This window comes from Numenius arquata, chromosome 29, assembly GCF_964106895.1.
Source record: "Numenius arquata chromosome 29, bNumArq3.hap1.1, whole genome shotgun sequence".
Classification (NCBI taxonomy): domain Eukaryota; kingdom Metazoa; phylum Chordata; class Aves; order Charadriiformes; family Scolopacidae; genus Numenius; species Numenius arquata.
In genome coordinates, this window is record NC_133604.1 from 962,190 (window position 1) to 981,871 (window position 19,682).

The 19,682-nt window shown below is 63.7% G+C and overlaps 2 protein-coding genes across 2 annotated transcripts; one reads left to right on the plus strand and one right to left on the minus strand.

Moving 5' to 3' along the window:
• The first annotated feature begins 596 nt into the window (after nucleotides 1-596).
• On the plus strand, nucleotides 597-5,302 carry MYG1 (MYG1 exonuclease). The gene is made up of 7 exons (XM_074164988.1): nucleotides 597-797; nucleotides 1,609-1,721; nucleotides 1,802-1,961; nucleotides 3,392-3,541; nucleotides 3,646-3,768; nucleotides 4,506-4,687; nucleotides 4,775-5,302. The coding sequence occupies exons 1-7, from the start codon at nucleotides 597-599 to the stop codon at nucleotides 4,959-4,961; spliced, it is 1,116 nt and encodes a 371-aa protein (XP_074021089.1). The 3' UTR covers nucleotides 4,962-5,302.
• Nucleotides 5,303-6,616: 1,314 nt separating this feature from the next.
• AAAS (aladin WD repeat nucleoporin) lies at nucleotides 6,617-18,551 on the minus strand. The gene is made up of 16 exons (XM_074164927.1): nucleotides 18,429-18,551; nucleotides 18,043-18,170; nucleotides 16,257-16,315; nucleotides 16,075-16,166; nucleotides 15,770-15,816; nucleotides 15,114-15,212; nucleotides 14,253-14,396; nucleotides 13,990-14,110; nucleotides 12,860-12,984; nucleotides 12,584-12,644; nucleotides 11,381-11,471; nucleotides 10,499-10,592; nucleotides 10,288-10,355; nucleotides 8,331-8,412; nucleotides 7,899-7,983; nucleotides 6,617-7,126 (listed from the first exon to the last, which is right to left on the minus strand). The coding sequence occupies exons 1-16, from the start codon at nucleotides 18,549-18,551 to the stop codon at nucleotides 6,998-7,000; spliced, it is 1,548 nt and encodes a 515-aa protein (XP_074021028.1). The 3' UTR covers nucleotides 6,617-6,997.
• Between the last annotated feature and the right edge of the window lie 1,131 nt (nucleotides 18,552-19,682).

Consider the following 19,682-nt stretch of genomic DNA (forward strand, 5'->3'; position numbering starts at 1 on the left):
TGTGTCTGCGTGTCCACGAGTGTCCGTGTGTCCGTCCCCCCCCCACACCTCCGCCCCGGCCGTTCCCCGCCCCTCCCGCCAGGGGGCGCTCCCCGCAGCTGGCCCCGCCTTGGCCACGCCCCCACAGCGCATGCACACTCGCGGCCGGGCGGGGTCTCTGGCAGGCCGAGCCGGCGCATGCGCAATGGCGCCGAGGTGTATCCCGGGCGGGGCGAGCAGGCGCATGCGCGCAGCGGGCGGGCGGGGACCGGGGCGAACTGGCGCATGCGCAGAGCAGATGGACGAGGAGTGGGCGGGGCTGGTGAGGGGCGGGGTGAGTGCAGCAGGGCGCGGCTGGCGCATGCGCAGGGCGGATGGGCGGAGGCCGGGCGGGGCTGGCGCATGCGCAGAGCGGCTAGGCGGTGGCTAGGCGGTGCCCACGCATGCGCAGAGCGGCGGGGCGGGGGCCGGGCGGGGCTGGCGCATGCGCAGAGGGAAGGCGGGCGGGCGCGCTGGAGGCGCGGCGTGTGTAGGCGCGGCGGGGCGGGGCTGCGCATGCGCGGTTGCGTGGTGGGCGGGACCGCGCATGCGCGGTTGCGTGGTGGGCGGGTCCGCGCATGCGCAGTGCCATGCGAGGCGCCGCGCGTGCCGCTCGCCTCATGGCCGCCGCCGCCGCCGTGGGCACTGGGAGCGGCGCCGGGCCCGGCCCCAAGCGGCCGCGGCCCGAGCCCGCCCTTCGTATCGGCACCCACGACGGCACCTTCCACTGCGACGAGGTGCTGGCGTGCTACCTGCTGCGCCTCCTGCCCCGCTACCGGGTACGGCCCCGGGGCAGCCTGCGGCGGGACCGAGGACTTGAGGCCTCCTCAGGCCTCCTTGCAGCCGGGCCGGCTCCCTCCCGGCACTCCCTGCAACGGGACGGGGACACTGCGCGTGGCCCCGAGCCCTGCCCGCCCTCCAGTCCTGAGTCCTTTCTCGGGGCCACCCTTAGATGCCCAGTCACGCTTCGGGGTGCCCTGTTACCCGGGAGCATCTCTCGGGGTGCCCGGTCGCACCCGGGGACCACCTCTAGGTCCGTAGTCCCACTTGGGGGTCCCTAGTCTCACCCAGGGGCCACCCTTAGGTCCCCAGTCCCACTTGGGGGTCCCTGGTCTCACCCAGGGGCCACCTTTAGGTCCCCAGTCCCTCTTGGGAGTCTCTGGTCTCACCCAGGGGCCACCCTTTGGTCCTCAGCCCCTCCTTGGGATCCCTAATCGCACCTAGGGGCCATCTTTCGGCTCTCTGGTCCCACTTGGGGCTTCCTGGTCCCACCCAGGGGTCACCTGTAGGTCCCCAGTCCCTCTTCGGGGTCCTTAGTTGCTCCTGGGGGCCATCCTTTGGATCCTCAGTCCCACCTGGGGGATCCTGATCCCACCCAGGGCCCACCTGGAGGTCCCTAGTCGTACCTCGAGGTCCCTAGTCTCACCTGGGGGCCACCCTTTTGCTCCCTGGTCCCATCTGGGGGTCACAGCCCGAAGTTCTCCATCCCTCCTCGAGGTCCCTGGTCTCACCAGGGGCAGTTCTTGGGGGTTCTCTGTCACTCCTGGAGACTCCCCTGGGCTCCCCAGCCTCACTCTGCCCCCCTGGCAGGACGCAGAGGTGGTACGCACCCGGGACCCCCAACGCCTGGCCCAGTGCGACGTGGTGGTGGACGTTGGGGGCGAGTACGACCCCGAGCGACACCGCTATGACCATCACCAGAGGTGAGGCCCCCCCACACTGGACACTGGATCCCCTCCCTGGGTGCTGGGGCTCCCTTGGGGCTGACCCCGTGGCTCCACAGGTCCTTCACACAGTCCATGCGGAGCCTCCGGCCCGACAAGCCCTGGACCACAAAGCTGAGCAGTGCCGGGTTGGTCTACTGCCACTTCAGCTCCCAGATCCTCGCGGGGCTCCTGGGGCAGCCGGAGGACAGTCCCGTCGTGACAGCACTCTACGATAAGGTATCGGGGGAACCGGGAGGGCTTGCGGGGAGATCTGACCCTCTGACCCTGCCAGTGCCACCCAGATTTCATAGAATCGCAGACTGGTTTGGGTGGGAAGGGACCTTAAAGATCATTGAGTTCCAACCCCCTTCCCTGGGCAGGGACACCTCCCACCAGAACAGGTTGCTCCAAGCCCCATCCAGCCTGGCCTTGAACCCCTCCAGGGATGGGGCAGCCACAGCTTCTCTGGGCAACCTGGGCCAGGCTCTCACCACCCTCACACCAAAGAATCTCTTCCCCAGATCTCAGCTCAATCTCCCCTCTTTCAGTCTCAAACCCTTCCCCCTCGTCCCATCGCTCCCCTCCCTGATCCAGAGTCCCCCCCCAGCTTTCCTGGAGCCCCTTGAGGGACTGGAAGGGGCTCCAAGGTCTCCCCGGAGCCTTCTCTTCTCCAGGCTGAACCCCCCCAACTCTCTCAGGCTGTCCTCCCAGCAGAGGGGCTCCAGCCCTCCCAGCATCTCCAGGGCCTCCTCTGGCCCCGCTCCAACAGCTCCGTGTCCTTGGGATGTTGGTGGCCCCAGAGCTGGAGGCAGCACTGGGGGGGTCTTCCCAGAGTGGAGCAGAGGGGCAGATTCCACCCCCTCACCCTGCTGGCCACGGGGCTGGGGGTGCGGCCGAGGATGTGGGGGGCTTTCTGGGTTCCTTCTCACCCACCAACACCCTCAAGTCCTTCTCCTCAGGGCTGCTCTCCATCCCTCCATCCCCAGCCTGGGCTGAAACCAAGGATTGCCTCGACGCGGGTGCAGGACCCTGCACTTGCCCTTGTTGAACCCCATGGGGTTCACACAGACCCGCTTCTCCAGCCTGTCCTGGTCCCTCTTGGATGCCATCCTGTCCCTCGGGGGTGTCACTGCTCCACACAGCTTGATGTCATCCCCAAACTTGCTGAGGGTGCCCTCGGTCCCACTGTCCATGTCATTGATGAAGACATTGAACAGTTCTGGTCCCAGTACGGACCCCTCCCTGAGGGACGCCACTTGTCACCGGTCTCCATCCGGACATGGAGCCATTGGCCACCACCCTCTGGATGTGACCACCCAACCAGTTCCTCATCCAGTCCACCCATCAAATCCATCCCTCTCCAACTGGGAGAGCAGGATGTTGGGGGGGACCATGCTGGGGGCTTTAAAGAGATTCAGGCAGATGACACCCATAGCTCTTTCCATGTCCTCTGATGTCACCCCATCATAGAAGGCCACCAGGTTGCTCAGCCGTTTCCCCAGGGCTTCTCCTTGCTGGGGGTCACCCCATAAAAGATCCATCTGGTGAGGGGAACCCCATAAAGGAGGAGACCAGTTTGTACCAGTTACGGGAGCGCAGTTGGGCTCCAGGTTGGGCTGACCCCCGTTGTGTCCCCGTCCCCTCCCCCCCCCCAATTCTGTCACCAGCTGTACGAGAACTTCGTGGAGGAGATCGATGCCATCGACAACGGCATCGCGCAGGCGGAGGGGGAGCCCCGCTACGCCCTCACCACCACCCTCAGCGCCCGCGTGGGCCACCTCAACCCCCGCTGGAATGACCCCGACCAGGACACCGAGGTGGGGACAGGGAATGTGGGCCCCCCCTCCCAGTTTTGGGACACACATCCCCCTTCCCCCCCACACCTTTTGGGCCACCGCTGGAACCCTCCTTGTGCCTCCAGGCGGGGTTCAAGCGGGCAATGGAGCTGGTTGGGGGCGAGTTCATGGACCGGCTGGACTACTACCACCGTGCCTGGTTGCCCGCACGGGCGCTGGTGGAGGAGGCCATCCAGCGACGCTTTGAGGTAACCCCCCCCCCGTCGGTTCTGGGGGGGGCTGGGGGTTTGGGGAGGGCAGGTCCCCTTGGTATAGACACTCCCCCCCCCCGTGTGGCCCAGGGCACTCCTTGCACCCCACAGCCCTACGCACGGCCGTGCACCCCCTCCTGTGCCCCTATATCCTTACATATGGCCGTGCACCCCCTCCAGTACCCCTATATCTTTATATAGGGCCGTGCACCCCCTCCTGTACCCCTATATCCTTACATATGGCTGTACACCCCCTCCTGTGCCCCTATATCCTTACATATGGCCGTGCACCCCCTCCTGTATCCCTATATCTTTATATAGGGCCATGCACCCCCTCCTGTACCCCTATATCCTTACATATGGCCGTGCACCCCCTCCTGTATCCCTATATCTTTACATAGGGCCGTGCACCCCCTCCTGTACCCCTATATCCTTACATATTGCCCTGCACCCCCTCCAGTACCCCTATATCTTTATATAGGGCTGTGCACTCCCTCCTGTACCCCTATATCCTTATGCACGGCTGTGCCCCCCCTCCTGTACCCCTATATCCTTACATACAGCCATGCACCCCAATATCCCCCCATCACCATGCACCCCCAGAGCTTCCCAGCAGCAGATCCCTAGGGATGAAGAGAGGGAAACCGAGGCAGGCGGCGGAGGGGGTGTGGGGGGGCTTGGGGGGCTGTGCGGGCTGGCCCCCCCCAGTGCCTAGCGTGTGTCCCCCCCCCCAGGTGGAGGGGAGCGGGGCGGTGCTGGAGCTGCCGCAGGGCGGCTGTCCCTGGAAGGAGCACCTTTTCCACCTGGAGCAGGAGCTGGAGCTGCCCCAACCCCTCCAGATGGTGATTTTCCCCGACCGTGGTGGGCAGTGGCGGGTGCAGAGCGTCCCCACGGGGCCACACACCTTCCAGAGCCGGTGAGACCCGTCTCCTCACCTTGTGTCCCCCCGCCCCGACAGGGGACAGTTTTTTCACGCCCCCCCCCCTTTTCATCCCCCCCCCAGGCTCCCTCTCCCCGAGCCGTGGCGTGGGCTGCGGGACGAGGCGCTCTCGGAGCTCACCGGAATCCCCGGCTGCGTCTTCGTACACGCCAGCGGCTTCATCGGGGGCAACCGTACGCGGGAGGGGGCCTTGGAGATGGCCCGCAGGACGCTGGCCCAGCGGCAAGCAGGGGGAGCGCAGAGCGGGTGAGCCCCCACCCTCCCCCTGTACCGTGGTCACCCCAAAAGGGAGCCCTTGCCCCAGTGTGGGGGGTTCCAGAGACAGCTGCTGGGGGTGGCTGAGACCGTCCCCACTCAGCTCACGTAACGGGACACTATCGTGGAGCTGTCTGTCCAGCTGGGGGGGGGGGTCCAGGCTCCCCCCAGGAGCATCACTGGTCCCAGTCCCGGTGTTGGACTGGTGTGAGCAAAATAACACCCCAAATCAAGAGACTTTTTGGATCCGTTTCTCTGAAGATTGTCCCCGTTTCTGTTATGTATCGGCTGCTGACGGGTTCCCAACACCAGTAAAAACCAGTGTATTCCCACTGTATTCCCTCCTCAGGCAATTGTGGGGGGGTGATGGTGGGGGGTCTGTGGAGTGCAGGGAGGGGGGGGACACACAGGTCTCTGCGTAGCAATATGGGGTTACAAGGGGCTGTGAATTGGGGTGCAGGCATCCCCCTTGTGCCCCCCCTCCCTGTGCTGGGAGGGGAACCCAGGCGTTCTGCTGCCCCCCCCATCATGCATCCAGTAGTACGAAACGGGGGGGGGGACACAGAGCCCCCCCCTCGCTTCCAGCCTCCTGTCACAGGGCGATGCCGGCAGCCTGGCTGCTCCTGCTGGCCCTGGGGCTACCCGGCTCCCCCCGGGGCTACCGGTGCCCGGGGGGGACTCCCCGCGTGCTGCCCCCCACCAGCAGCCGTAACGAGACGCTGGTGGGGGGCGGGCGGGTACGGGCACCGGACGTGGCCGTGTTGGTGGCCGTGGGCGGGTGGCTCGGTGCCCTCCTGGTCTACGTGGCCCGCTACGTCCGGAGGAGCCGAGCCGAGACCCGGCTGCACCTCGAGTACCTGCGGGCGCTGCCCTGCGAAGCAACCAGCGCCGAGGAAGAGGAGGAAGAGGAAGAAACACTCACCACCATCCTCTGAGCCGCCGTGGGCACAAACTGGCACCAAACTGGGGAGCCCCAGAGGGGCCGAAGCACCCCCAGACCTGCCCCAGCAGCTGGAGAGGGTTCGTACCCCCATCCTTTTTACCCCCCCCATCCTCGTGCCGACCCCCTCGGGGGCTCCCCTTTATCCTTGACCCTGCCCCATGTTCCTGCCCCTTGGCTTTGGGGGGGGGGATTTTGGGGGGGGGGTCCTGGGGGCTCTTTGCAGACCCCAGGGTGCGGGGGGGGGAGTGAGGGGGGACCCCACATTCTCCCCCTTGTCTCCGCAGAGCGATGACAGCGTAATCCCAGGGATTAACCACGTGTAATCCCAGGGTTTAACCCTGCACCACCCCCCCCCCCCCCCAACTCTCACCATTAATCCCTGCTCTGGGCGGGGGGGGTGGCCCATCTGCTCCCCCCAGCTTCTCAGGCTCACGTGGGGTGGCACGAGCTGGGGCTCCAGCCCCCTTTCCTGCCCCACTGCAGCCCCACACGGGCCGAGATTTGAGGTTTTATGGACCCATAGAGCTTTTGCTTCACTTTGCGGGGGGGGGGGAGGTTTCCCCCCACACACATTAAGGCTGCACTCACAGCTGGGGACCCCTTGCCCCCCCCCCCGCCCTCCCCTTCCTGTGGGGCAGCAGCTCTTCACCCCCATAACAAAGCCCCGGGGGTGGGGGGGGGCACAGAGGGGGGGTCACATCATGGCAGTAGGTCCCTTAAATCTGCTTTAATTAAGGCACAGGGGATGGATTTTTCTCCTCCAGGTTCACCCCGAGAGATTATTTTGACATCAAAAAGCCGCACCGGCCCCCCCCCAGAATCGCACCCATGACCCGCGGGGCTTTGAGAAGTCCGTCCCCCCCCCGAAATTTGCAGCCCCCCCCCAGGTCAAGGTGAGGCAGGGAGAAGGGCAGCACTGACGGGGGGGGGGCGGAAAAAGCCAGATTTAATCCCTATGGCCCCACGAGACCCTGGGGAGGGACCGAAGGCACCTGCGGCCCCGCCGTGTGTCCCAGGAGGATGAGGATGGAGGGATCGTCCCGGCGCTGGCTCTGGGGGACAGGGCCACCGAGGCCACATGGGTGTTGTCACCGCTCGGAGAAGAGGGGCTGCTCCCACCCCCCAGCGCCGGCCGTGACGGGGCCGGGGCTGGCGCAGGGGACGTGGGCGCTGACGAAGAAGAAGGGGACGTGGCTGATCTTCCCCGTGGACCAGCACTGGAGGAGGAAGAGGAGGCAGATGAGTACAGGAGATGGCAGAGGAGGTGACAATCCAACTGTCAACCTGTCCTCCCGGGTCCTTCCCCACCCTCTCCCCTCCGCAGGGACACCCTGGGGACGTTTTTCCACCCTCCCAATGGATCTCCCTCGGGGACAGCTATTGGGAGCTGTGACATCCTGGGGAACGTTCTTCCACCCCTCCCTGCTCAGCCACCGGATTGATGTCCCTTGGGGACAACGATGGGGAGCTGTGACACCCTGGGGACTTTCTTCTACCCTCCTGGCTCAGCCACCGGATTAATATCCCTTGGGGACAGCGATGGGGACCCCCGAGAACCGTGACACCCTGGGGATGTTTTTCAGCCCTCCCTGCTCAGCCACCGGATTGATGTCCTGTGGGGACCCCCAAGAACCGTGACACCCTGGGGACATTTTTCCACCCCTCCCTGCTCAGCCACTGGATTGATGTCCTGTGGGGACCCCCAAGAACCGTGACACCCTGGGGACATTTTTCCACCCCTCCCTGCTCAGCCACTGGATTGATGTCCCTCGGAGACAGCGATGGGGACCCCCAAGAACTGCGACACCCTGAGGACATTTTCCCACCCTCCCGACTGATCTCCCTCAGGGACAGCGATGGAGACCCCCAACAACCGTGACACCCTGGGGACATTTTGCCACCCCTCCCTGCTCAGCCACTGGAGGGATCTCCATCAGGGGACAACGACGGGGAGCCCCCAAACCTGCCGAAAGCGGGGCCCGCACTCACCACGGTCAGGAGGGCGCCCTTCTTGAAGCAGGGGTGGAAGGCGATGAGCTGGGGCTGCGCCCCCCCCTCTCCCCGCAGGAAACCGCTGCGAGGAAAAAAGGAAAAAAACCACAGTTAAAACCCACCCGACCGACAAAACGCGGCGCTTTCGGCGTAGGCTGCGGTTAAATGGTGATATTTTGACCCTGGCTGGGAGGTACCGGGTAAGAAGAACCCAAAACAAAGCGTTTTTGAGGTGGATAATGGATAATACGGCCAAAACTCAACGGATTCTGGGGGAAAACGGTGACAGGAGCAGGGGGTGGCAGCGTCTCTTCGCTCCAAGGTGGGTCTGCTCTTCCCCACCCCTCCCCGGGGGCCGGGGGAGGGAATCCTGGTGTTCAACCAACCCCAAACCGACCCAAAAACTGACCCAAAACCCCGGTTACGCACCAGGGCAGGAGCTCAAAGACGGGGCTGTTGCGGGTGCGGAAGACGGCGATGACGGCCTGGCTCCCGGGAACGTCGGGATGCCCTAGAGGAGGGAGAGGGAAGGAGCAGTGAGGATTCCCCTGGTCCGAGGGACGGCACGGGGGACACAGACGGGTCCCTCGAGGCCGGACGGGGGGGTGGAGGGGGGGCAAAGTTGATTGCGGACGGTGTTTTCCTCCCCCCCCCCCCGGGATGGGGCTTTCAAAGACCCTTCGGTGATTTTAAAGCCAGCTCCAAGCTCTTGGGGGGAAGAGCTTCTCTCTTGGCTGAGAAGGGTTTGGACAAGAGATGAGGCAACTCCTTTGGAAACCCCCCCCCCCGCGTGACGTGGGGGCCCTTTGGAACCCCCCCCCCAGCCTGTAAGGCGTGATGTGGGGGGGGTCCCAAACTCCAAAGTGAAGGGTGTGGGTTTTTTTTTTTCCATCCTATCCCAATTTTTGCACCAAAATCCTCGCAGGACCTACCTGGAGGCACAGAGGATGGGGTGGGGGGGCAGCTATGGGAGTCCTGGTACCCCCAGGCTTCCCCTGCCCCCCCCCCAGCCTTTCCCTGCCCCCCCTCCCCCCCAGTTTCTTCCCCACCCAGCTTTAAGCACAGCAAAAAAAAAAAACCGAGTTTTGGCCCAGTGGCTTCAGCTCTTTCCCCACTGGTGATGGGGGGGTGGGGGGGGGCAAGGCAGCAGCACCCCCAGCACTGTGTTTTGCTGCTCCCTCAAAGGTCTGCTTTGTCCGGGAGAGCCTGAATGGCTCCATTATCCCGGGGGCTGCTCCTAAAAAACACGGAGCCAAGAGGCCCAGTTGGGTTCCAGGCACAATGTGGGGTGGGAAAGGTGATTCATCCCACTGGGAATGGGGAGGGAACTGGGACACATCCCAGTACAGGGGAGTGGAGTCCCAGTGAGGAAGGACGGAGGGTGGGTGCCGCCTTCCCCATCCCAAGTGGGGTCCCCCAGGGATCGAATTTATGTTTAATATCCTTATAAACGATCCGGGTGGTGGGATCCAGTTTGCCTCGGTGACGTTTGCTGGTGGCACCAAACCTTACTGGGGGAGTGGACCCTTGGAGGAGGGAGACCACCCTGCAGGAAGCCCTGGATGGGACTGGAAGAGTTGGGTAACGAGAACCTTGTGAGGTTCAACAAGGACAAGAGCGAGGTCTCGCACCTTGGAAAAGCAAATCCCGGAGCTCAGCAGAGGCTGGGAACAGCTCCGTGGGAAGGGACCTGGGGGTCCCCAGTTACAACGAACTCGATGTGGCTGAGCCCTGTGGTGAAGAAACCCAGTAGGACACTGGGCTGTATCACTGAGGGCATCACCGAGGAGAAAAAGAACCTACGTGGTCCTGGTCAGGTCCCACCTGGAATAACGTGTTCCATTTTGGTCCCCACTGTATAAAAAAAAAAAAAACGGGGCCAGGGAAGGGCCACCAGGATGATCCCAGGACTGGGAAGCCCGTAGGAACTGGGTTTGTTCCACCTGGAGAAAATACAACTTTTGGGGAGACCTTTTCTCCACGTTCCCGTCTCTAAAGGGTGGCCACAAAGATGAACGGAGACAGCCCCCCCCCGCCACCTTTTTCCAAGAGGTCCCAGGGCAAAGACGAGGGGTGATGGGTAGGAGTCACTCCTGGACACAAAAGGAAAGGTTTTAACGCCGAGAACAATAGGCCCCTGGAATAATCTCCCCAGGAAAATGGGAAACTCCCCAATATTGGGCATTTTTAAGGTTGAGCTGGGGCGGCTCCTCCGGAGCGTGGCTTTTGCCAAGAGAGGTTGGACCAGCTCATCCTCCAGGTCCCTTCCCACCTGGGATTCCACCATTCCATAATTCATTCCGTGATTTCCCGACCCCATTCCTCACGCTGGTGGGGGTTTCCACGAGGCTGGAAATGGGGGGGGGGGTTCGGGCAAAGCACCCACCTCTGAGGATCACGGCGAGTCTCTCCCCGGTGGGGTCCCACGCCATGGAATGGACTTCACCCCCGATCCTGAAACCAACACCAGTGAATCCCCCCCCCCGATGCAGCCCGGGGGCACTGGGGGGGTGGGGGGGGTGTGCTGCTGCCGAGGGGGACAAGGACCCCCCCCCACACACACCTCCCATTGGGACAAGAGGCGCTGTCGGACCCACCTCTCCTCCCCGAAGAGGGTCTCGAAGGTGGTCTCGGCCACGTCGGCCACGATGGAAGCCGTTTTGGAGCCTCCCACTTGCCCTTCCATCTCCCCTGAAACAGAGTCCCCAGAGCTCGGTGGCTTCTGCTCTCCTCAGACCCCCTGCCTGGGGTGGGGGGGGGTCACATCGCCACCCTAAATCCCACTTTTCATTCTAAATAAGGAATTAAGCTCTTGTTTCTTCCACCCCACCCCACCCCCCCGAATCCGGGCTGGGGGACGAGGGAGGTTTCCCCTCGACAAACGCGAGGCCTCTGGAGAAAAAAAACCCACCAGGAGGGTTTTTTTCTCCCCAAAATGGGACTGTAAAAATCATAACTTTGAGCGAGAAGCAACGTGAGGCAGGGAAAAACAGCCCTGTGTGTCGAGAGACCCCCCCCCCGGGGGAAAAACTCAACCCTGTGCGTCGAGAGACCCCCCCCCCAGGGGAAAAACTCAACCCTGTGCATCAAGAGACCCCCCCCCGGGGGAAAAACTCAACACTGTGCTTTGAAAGACCCCCCCCCAAGAGGAAAACTCAACCCTGTGCGTCGAGAGACTCCCCCCCCAGGGGAAAAACTCAATCCTGTGCATCGAGAGACCCCCCCCCCCCAAGAGGAAAAACTCAACCCTGTGCGTCGAGAGACCCCCCCCCCGGGGGAAAAACTCAACCCTGTGTGTCAAGAGACCCCCCCCCCAAGAGGAAAAACTCAACCCTGTGCATCGAGAGACCCCCCCCAAGAGGAAAACTCAACCCTGTGCATCGAGAGACCCCCCAAGAGGAAAAACTCAACCCTGTGCGTCGAGAGACCCCCCCCCCGAGAGGAGAGGGGAGGTTTTGGGACGGCTCGAGGAGACTCACCCCGATACTCCGAGAAGGACAAGGAGTAGATGAGAGACTCCCCCAGCACCGTGAAGAGCAATCGGCTGCCGTCCGGGCTCCAGCACCCCGTCTGCGGGGACAAAACAGAATCCCAGAACGATACGGGGTTGGAAGGGACCTTCTGGAGATCATCCAGTCCAACCCCCCCCCGGCCAGAGCAGGTCCCACCCAGAGCAGGTTGGATTCATCAAGGGGGGGTTTGGAATTTCTCCAGAGAAGGAGACCCCACCACCTTTCTGGGCAGCCTCTCCCAGGGCTCTGCCACCCTCAAAGTGAAGAAGTTCCTCCTCGTGTTTAGATGGAACTTCTTATGTCCCAGTTTGTGCCCGTTTCCTCTTGTCCTGTCACTGGGCACCACTGGAAAAAGACTGGCCCCATCCTCCTGACCCCCCCCCTTTAAGTATTTCTAGGCGTTGATCAGATCCCCCCTCAGTCTTCTCTTCTCCAGACTATAAAGCCCCAAGTTCCTTGGCCTTTCCTCCTAAGAGAGATGCTCCAGGCCCCTCAGCATCTTTGTAGCCCTTTGCTGTGCCCTCTCCAGCAGTTCCCTGTCCTTCTGGAACTGGGGAGCCCAGAACTGGTCCCAGTGCTCCAGCTGGGGCCTCCCCAGGGCAGAGCAGAGGGGGAGGATGACCTCCCTCCACCTGCTGGTCACACTCTTCCTGATGCCCCCCAGGATGCCATTGGCCTTCTTGGCCACCACGTTGCTGGCTCATGGGCCTCCTGGTGTCCACCAGGACTCCCAGGTCTTGTTCCTCAAAGCTGGTTTCCAGCAGGTCACCCCCAACCTGTCCTGGTTTGGGGGGGGGGGGGTTATTCCTCCCCAGGTGCAGGACCCTACAACTTGCCCTGGTTGAAGTCCATCAGGTTCCTCTCTGCCCAACTCTCCAGCCTGGCCAGGTCTCGCTGGATGGTGGCCCAGCCCTCTGCCGTGTCAGCCACCCCTCCCGAATCTGCTGAGGGGACATTCCATCCCTTCCTTCACCCAGGCCATTGAGGAATATATTGAAGAGGACTGGACCCAGTACTGACCCCTGGGGAACCCCCCCCCCCCCTTAATGCTGGCCTTTTGGGGGGGGGGGGGGGGAGAAGGCTGGAGCCAGCTAGAAACTGGGGGGGGGGGGTTAGTAAAAACCCCCAGAGGGGCAACGTCTGGGTGGAAAAATGTCCCCCTCGTCCTACCTGGCAGCGTCCTTTGATGGTGGGCCACCGCTCGCACATCCACATCTGAGCCTCCCACACCCTGGAAGAGAGAAATTCCCGGGATGTGCCCCCAATTCTGCTGCTCCGATGGGGAACCCCTCCCTCTCCTTGAGACACCCCCCTCCCCCCCACCCCGAGTTTTTCTCCCCACCACAGCAGGAACAGGAACAGTTTGGGTAGAAAACCATCCGGATTGTTCGGTTTTAGAGCAAAATACTAATAATAATTAATAAAGGCTGGAACGCGCTGTCTCACCGGAACACCGCCGACGGAGTGGCCGCCAGGACCTTGCTGCCATCAGGTGACCACGCCAGATAGGTGACACCGCCACCCCCAAACCGCTGCAGGGGGACACAGTTCTCGGTGGATACGTCCCACGCCTGGAGAAAAGGGACAAGGAAGAGGAGGGTAAAGGTCACCGGGACCCCGACCGGGTTGTTAGCGCCACTTCTGGGGCCAGCAGGAGGTTGGGCCACCATCCAACGAGCCTCACGAGCCCAACGAACCTCATGGAGTTCAACCAGGTCCTGCCCTTGGGGAGGAATCACCCCCCAAACCAGTACAGGTTGGGGGTGACCTGCTGGAAACCAACTCTGTGAGAGGGAACTGGGAATCCTGGTGGGACAATAGGTTGCCCACGGGCCAGCAATGTGTGCCCAAGAAGGCCAACAGTCTCCTGGCGTGGAGGGAGGTCACCCCCCACCTCTGCTCTGCCCTGGGGAGGCCCCAGATGGAGACTGGGACCAGTTCTGGGCTCCCCAGTTCAAGAAGGACTGGGAACCGGTAGAGAGTGTCCAGTGGAGGCTGCGAGGATGATGAGGGGCTGGAGCATCTCTCTGCTGGGGAAAGGCTGAGGGACCTGGGGCTGTTCAGCTGGAGAAGAGAAGGCTGAGGGGGGGTCTCATCGATGCTGAGCAATAGCTAAAGGGTGGGGGGGGGCAAGAGGATGGGGCCAGACTCTTCCCAGTGGTGCCCAGTGACAGGACAAGGGGCGACGAGCACAAACTGGGAGACGGGAAGTTCCATCTGAACACGAGGAGGAACTTCTCTCCCGTGAGGGTGGCAGAGCCCTGGAAGAGGCTGCCCAGAGAGGGTGTGGGGTCTCCTGCTCCGGAGAGATTCCAAACCCCCCCTGGATGAATCCAACCTGCTCTGGGTGACCCTGCTCTGGCCGGGGGTTGAGGGGAGATGATCTCCAGAGGTTCCTTCAACCCCTACAATTCAGGGGCACAATTTTTGCACGGATTGGGGAAGACAGACTGATGATTTTAGGTCTAGTTCCAGCTCAGGAGCTGCCAAGGAAATCCCGTCTGTCCCTGCAGCCCTTGGTGGCCCCGTTGGTGGCCCGGTAATCCCGAAGGCATCCCTGCCGGGAGGTCTCTTACCAGCATGGCCGTGTCAGCCGGCGATGCCGAGAGCAGGAGGTCCCCGCTGGGAGCCCAGGCCAGGCTGGTGACGGGGCTGTGACCGGGGTAGGACAGGACCTGAGCGCAGCCGGACGAGGGTCTGCAGGGAAGGAGCCAGAAACCACCCTGGTGGATCTCAGAAAGGGTTGTCCCAGGTGCCACCCAAAGCCAGCGCCGTGTCCCCTGGCAGGACGCGGAGGGGCCAACCCGAAGCCCACCCAAATGAGGTCACAAGAAGCCACCTGGTGGAGAGGGAGGTGGGATCCAGGTGCCACACCAGGACGCAGCTCTGGCAGGCGACGGCCAGGATGGAGGCGCAGAGCGGCTTCCAGGCCATGGTGGCCACGTTCCTCTGCAGGCGATGCTTCAGCGAGGGGATGGTGGCACTGCCGGGGGCCGGGGGGGGGTGACAAGAGTCAAAACGGGGGCTCAAGAGTCCTCAGGCAGCCCGAGGGATGTCCCCCAGTCTCCGATCTCCAGCTGGGACCCCAGTGACTCTAAAAGCAGAGTAGGAAGAGGGGGGTGGGGGGGCGGGGATGTGCCCCACTGGGACCCCCTTCCCTTTGGTGGTGGTGGTGGGGGGAGGGGGGCACAGAGAAGATCCCAGCTGGGTGACACCGAGCCACAGTTCCCCAGGGACCGGCCCCGGGGTGGGAGGTGGCACTCGGGTGGCTTCAAATCCCATCTGGGGGACAAGGACCTGGCGGCAGAGTCTTCTCCCGGGGAGGGCTCTGCGTGTCCTGGGGGAGCAGGAGGAGGAGGAAGGAGACTCTCGGAGACCCCCAGGAGGTTGCTTTGCCGGTGACAGCAGCCACGTGTCACCCCGGCTGTCCCCAGAAGCAGGGGGGGGGGGGGGGGGAAACCCTAAGTTTATAAGGCCAGGGATTTTTGGGGATGTCCCTGGTGGGGGGGGGGCTCCTGCTACGGAACAAGAGGTTTTGGGGACAGATGGGGCTGGTTGGAGCAAAGTCTGAGCCAACACCGAGGCACAGACCCCGGGGGGACCCTCGGTACAGGTTGGGGGTGTGAAATGGGGAGCCGGGGGGGGCCTAAGGAGCAGCATCACCCAAGGAACCACCCCCCCACCCCAAAAAAGTCCTCACCTTTTGGAGTTGTAGACTCGAACGGAGTCATCCAGAAGAGCCACGGCAAATTTGCTGGTGTGGGGGTGCCAGGAGAAGGCCCGGACGGTGCAGCCGGCCCTGAACAAGGAGGCGGGGGGGACATCCAGGGTGGGGTGAGGGACACCGGCACCCCCGACGGCATTCCGGGCTGGAGGCAGCGGTGACGGGCTCCTGGGCACCGCCACGACCCCCCCCCCCCCCAGCCCCCCAAAGGGAGTTCCCAGAGTCGCCAGTGAAATAAAACTTCATTTTCGCTGCTGAGCGGGACCTTTTCTCTGATAAATTCCCTGATCCCGGCAATTATTCCCGGGCCTTTTCCAAGGGAACGGATAATAAAATCCTGGGATTGGGATTTGAAGGAATTTTCCAAGCCCTGATCCCGTTTCATGCTTTTTTCCCCCCGAATCGCTGCATCGGGGCACGCTTTGCCTCTCGCTGTCCTACCAAACTGGGGGGGGGGACACGGACGGACACGACTGGAGGCAACGGGGAAATATTTGCCCCCCAAAAATCCATCCAAGGCGGAAGCTGAGCACATAAAAAAGGGAGGGGGGGGGGATTCTGTCTTTGCGCCCCCACCCCTTCGCCCGGAAACCCCCTTTCCCAGTCTTCCCAGTCACCCAGGACGGACTCACCAGTCCACGGCCTGGGAGAACGCCGCGATCATGTCCTCACTGGTCAGCTTTGGGGGAGAAAAGCCAACGCTGAGACACGTGTAACCCCCCCCCCCAAGTATCCAAACGCCCCCCCCCCCTTTTTCCTTCCCCCCCACCCCAATTTCAGTCCCTCTGGAGCCCCCAAACCCCTTTTTGGGTGCCCTTTGCCCCCCCCCCCGCCCTGTGTTTTTTAACTGGGCACCACCAGGAGGAACATTTTGTGGTGGTTTCAGCTGGGAAACACCCAAACAGCCCCCCCCAGCCCCCCAAAAATAAAGACTCACGGAGAGGTGTGGGAAGAGGGAGCCGTGGAGGGAGGAGAGTCCGTGGCACACGGCCAGCGCCGAGCTCGCCCCCGTCTTCAGCCACCGCAGCCCTGGGGAGGGAGAAGGACCTCAGGATGGGGACGATGGAAAAGGGACCCAAGCGAGACCCCAGGGAGATCTCCGGGTCCTCCCCGACTCACCCTCCTCCTCCTCGGCGTCGGCGAGTTCCTTCAGCACCCCCCGCAGCCCCACGTCCCGCCTGCAACGGAAAGCGGGGTCAGACCCCCTGCCTCGCCCCCCACGTCGGCCACACCAAGCCAGGGCCAACTGTCCCCATCCCCTCCAAATCATGGAATGGTTTGGGTGGGAAGGGACCCAAAAGCCCCCCCCAAGTGCCACCCCCTGCCCTGGGCAGGGACACCTCCCACCAGAACAGGTTGCTCCAAGCCCCCTCCAACCTGGCCTTGAACCCCTCCAGGGATGGGGCAGCCACAGCTTCTCGGGGCAACCTGGGCCAGGCTCTCACCACCCTCACAGCAAAGAAGTTCTTCCCCAGATCTCATCTCAATCTCCCATTTTTTGGTTGAAAACCCTTCCCCCTCCTCCTGTGGCTCCACTCCCCAAACACCATCCCTGGTGGGATCTAAAAGACGGTGCTGAGGGACATGGGTCAGTGGTGGGTTGATGGTTGGTCTTGATGAACTTCAAGGTCCCCTCCAACCCAGGGAGGTGGTGGAATCGCCAGAGAATCCCAGAACGTTTTGGGTTGGAAGGGACCTTCAAGCTCATCCAGTTCCATCCCTTCTAGTGGCTGGGACATCTTCAATGAGACCAGGTTGCCCAAAGCCCCCTCCAACCTGACCTTGAACCCCTCCAGGGATGGGGCAGCCACAGCTTCTCTGGGCAACCTGGGGGTGTTGGGGGGTGAGAAGCTCCACAGAAGCCCAGAAAGCTCCCTGGCCCCTGGGCTGCATCCCCAGCACGGCCGGGGGGGGATTCTGCCCCTCTGCTCCGCTCTGGGGAGACCCCCCCCCCAGTGCTGCCTCCAGCTCTGGGGCCACCAACATCCCAAGGACACGGAGCTGTTGGAGCGGGGCCAGAGGAGGCCCCGGAGATGCTGGGAGGGCTGGAGCCCCTCTGCTGGGAGGACAGGCTGAGAGAGTTGGGGGGGTTCAGCCTGGAGAAGAGAAGGCTCCGGGGAGACCTTGGAGCCCCTTCCAGTCCCTAAAGGGGCTCCAGGAAAGCTGGGGGGGACTCTGGATGAGGGAGGGGAGCGATGGGACGAGGGGGAAGGGTTTTAAGCTGAAAAAGGAGAGATTTAGGTTAGATATTGGGAAGTTCTTTGCTGTGAGGGTGGTGAGAGCCTGGCCCAGGTTGCCCAGAGAAGCTGTGGCTGCCCCATCCCTGGAGGGGTTCAAGGCCAGGTTGGAGGGGGCTTTGGGCAACCTGGTCTCATTGAAGATGTCCCAGCCACTAGAAGGGATGGAACTGGGTGAGCTTGCAGGTCCCTTCCAACCCAAAACGTTCTGGGATTCTATGGTGATTCCACCACTTCCCTGGGTTGGAGGGGACCTTGAAGTTCATCAAGACCAACCATCAACCCACCACTGACCCATGTCCCTCAGCACCGGCTTTTAGATCCCTCCAGGGATGGTGTTTGGAGAGTGGAGCCATAGGATGAGAACGAACAGTTTTAAACCAAAAATCAGGAGATTGAGCTGAGATCTGAGGGAGAACTTCTTTGCTGTGAGGGTGGTGAGAGCCTGGCCCAGGTTGCCCAGAGAAGCTGTGGCTGCCCCATCCCTGGAGGGGTTCAAGGCCAGGTTGGAGGGGGCTTGGAGCAACCTGCTCTGGTGGGAGGTGTCCCTGCCCAGGGCAGGGGGGGGACGGGGGGACTGGGGGGTGGCTTTGGGGTCCCTCCTGTGGGTTTTTCCACCATTCTGTGGTTCGGGACACACACACACACACACACACACACACACTCACCAGGCTCCGAGGCAGCTCCTCCAGAGGGACTCGCGGTGGTGGATGAAGGGGGGCTGGGTGCTGTGCTCCAGGCGGCTGTGGGCCTTGAGGGTCTCCTTGGAGAGGTTGAGGAGGGGCAGGTCGGCCAACTTGGGGGGGGGGGGGGAAGAGGTGGGGGAGAGGGACAGGGTGAGCCCGGGATGGGGGGCTCCAGGGATGAGCCCCCCCCCCCCCCCCATCACCGAAATCAAAGAGTGATGGGAGAAAAGAAGGAGCAGAAAGATGGGGGGGGGAACACAACACACCACCCCCCAACCCCCCCCCCCCAGCAGAAGGGGCTGGAGGACTGGTCGCTGCCCCGGGGGGGGTGGGGGGGACACACACAGGGGTTGGGGTACGGGGGTCACCTGGCTCTGGAGGGGGAGCGGGAGCTGCTCGAGGAGGCGGCCGCAGACCAGAGCGTTGTTGAACTCGCAGAGGGTGATGTCCCCGGGGGGCGGCGGGGGGGGGAAGCGCCCCAAGGAGCACATGGTGCTGGGGGGGGGGGGGGGGGGGGCGCCTAAAGGGGTAGGACAGACGAGCTGAGAGATGGACACACACACACCCCCCCCCACCCCGGGTACAGCCCTGCCCTGGGAGGAGCGAGGGGGTGACGCTGGGATGGGGGGGTGTCCCCCATCCTCTGCCCCCCAGGTGTGTTGTTTCCAGCCTGAGAAACAGCCTCCCCCCCCCCCCCCCCAGTTCCCCCCCCACCAAGGTGTCCCCACAACCCCCCCCCCCCCGAAGTCTCCCTCCATCCCCACAGCCCCCCCCCATCCACCGAGGTCCCTCCCCCCCCCCTTCCTACAGCTCCCCCCCACGCCAAGGTGTCCCCACAACCCCCCCCCCGAGGTCCCCCCCCGTCCCCACAGCCTCCCCCCCCCCCGAGCTCCCCCTCTCTGTCCCCACAGCTCCCCCCCCCATGCCAAGGTGTCCCCACAGCCCCCCCTGTCCCCTGAAGTACGCCCCCGTCCCCACAGCCCCCCCCCATGCACCGAGGTCCCCCCCGTCCCCACAGCTCCCCACCCCCCGTCCAAGCTGTCCCCACAGCCCCCCCCATCCCCCGAGGTCCCCCCCCCCGTCCCCCGAGCTCCCCCTCTCTGTCCTCAGGGCTCCCCCCCGAAGGTGCCCCCGCAACCCCCACCTCCCCGAGGTCCCTTCCTCTGTCCCCACAGCCCCCCCCCCGGCCCCACAGCCAGATCTTCCCCCCCCCGCAAGGTGTCCCCACACTCCCCCCCCACCTCCCCCGCCCCGTCCCCGCAGCCCCCCCCCCCCCCGCCAAGGTGTCCCCCCCCCCCTGCCGCCCCCACGACCCCCCTCTCCCGAGGTCCCCCACGTGTCCCTACGGCCCGTCCCCCCTCTGTCCCCACAGACACCTCCCCACCCCCCAAGGTGTCGTGTGTCCCCCCCCCCCGAGACGTGTCTCCCCCCGGCTCCCCCCCTCCCCACAGCCCCCCGAGGTGTGTCGCTCCCGGTCCCGGTCTCCGCCCCCCCGATGCCCCCCCAGCCCCTCGCACACCCACCGCAGCCCCCACCTCCGCTCCTGACCCCCCCGTACCCCAATCCGGGCCCCCCCCCCAGCCCCGGCCGCCGCTCACCCTTTTCCCGCCTCCCGCCGACGG

Excerpts from the sequence above, each read along its gene's own strand:
- MYG1 (XM_074164988.1), top strand. The coding sequence starts at position 597 with ATGCGCAGTGCCATGCGAGGCGCCGCGCGTGCCGCTCGCCTCATGGCC. Across the intron at positions 1,722-1,801 it reads CGCTATGACCATCACCAGAG|GTCCTTCACACAGTCCATGC; the intron begins GTGAGGCCCCCC and ends GTGGCTCCACAG. Across the intron at positions 3,542-3,645 it reads ACCCCGACCAGGACACCGAG|GCGGGGTTCAAGCGGGCAAT; the intron begins GTGGGGACAGGG and ends TTGTGCCTCCAG.
- AAAS (XM_074164927.1), bottom strand. The coding sequence starts at position 18,551 with ATGTGCTCCTTGGGGCGCTTCCCCCCCCCGCCGCCCCCCGGGGACATC. Across the intron at positions 18,171-18,428 it reads CGCTCCCCCTCCAGAGCCAG|TTGGCCGACCTGCCCCTCCT; the intron begins GTGACCCCCGTA and ends CCCCCCCCCAAG. Across the intron at positions 15,213-15,769 it reads TTCTCCCAGGCCGTGGACTG|GGCCGGCTGCACCGTCCGGG; the intron begins GTGAGTCCGTCC and ends CTCCTTGTTCAG.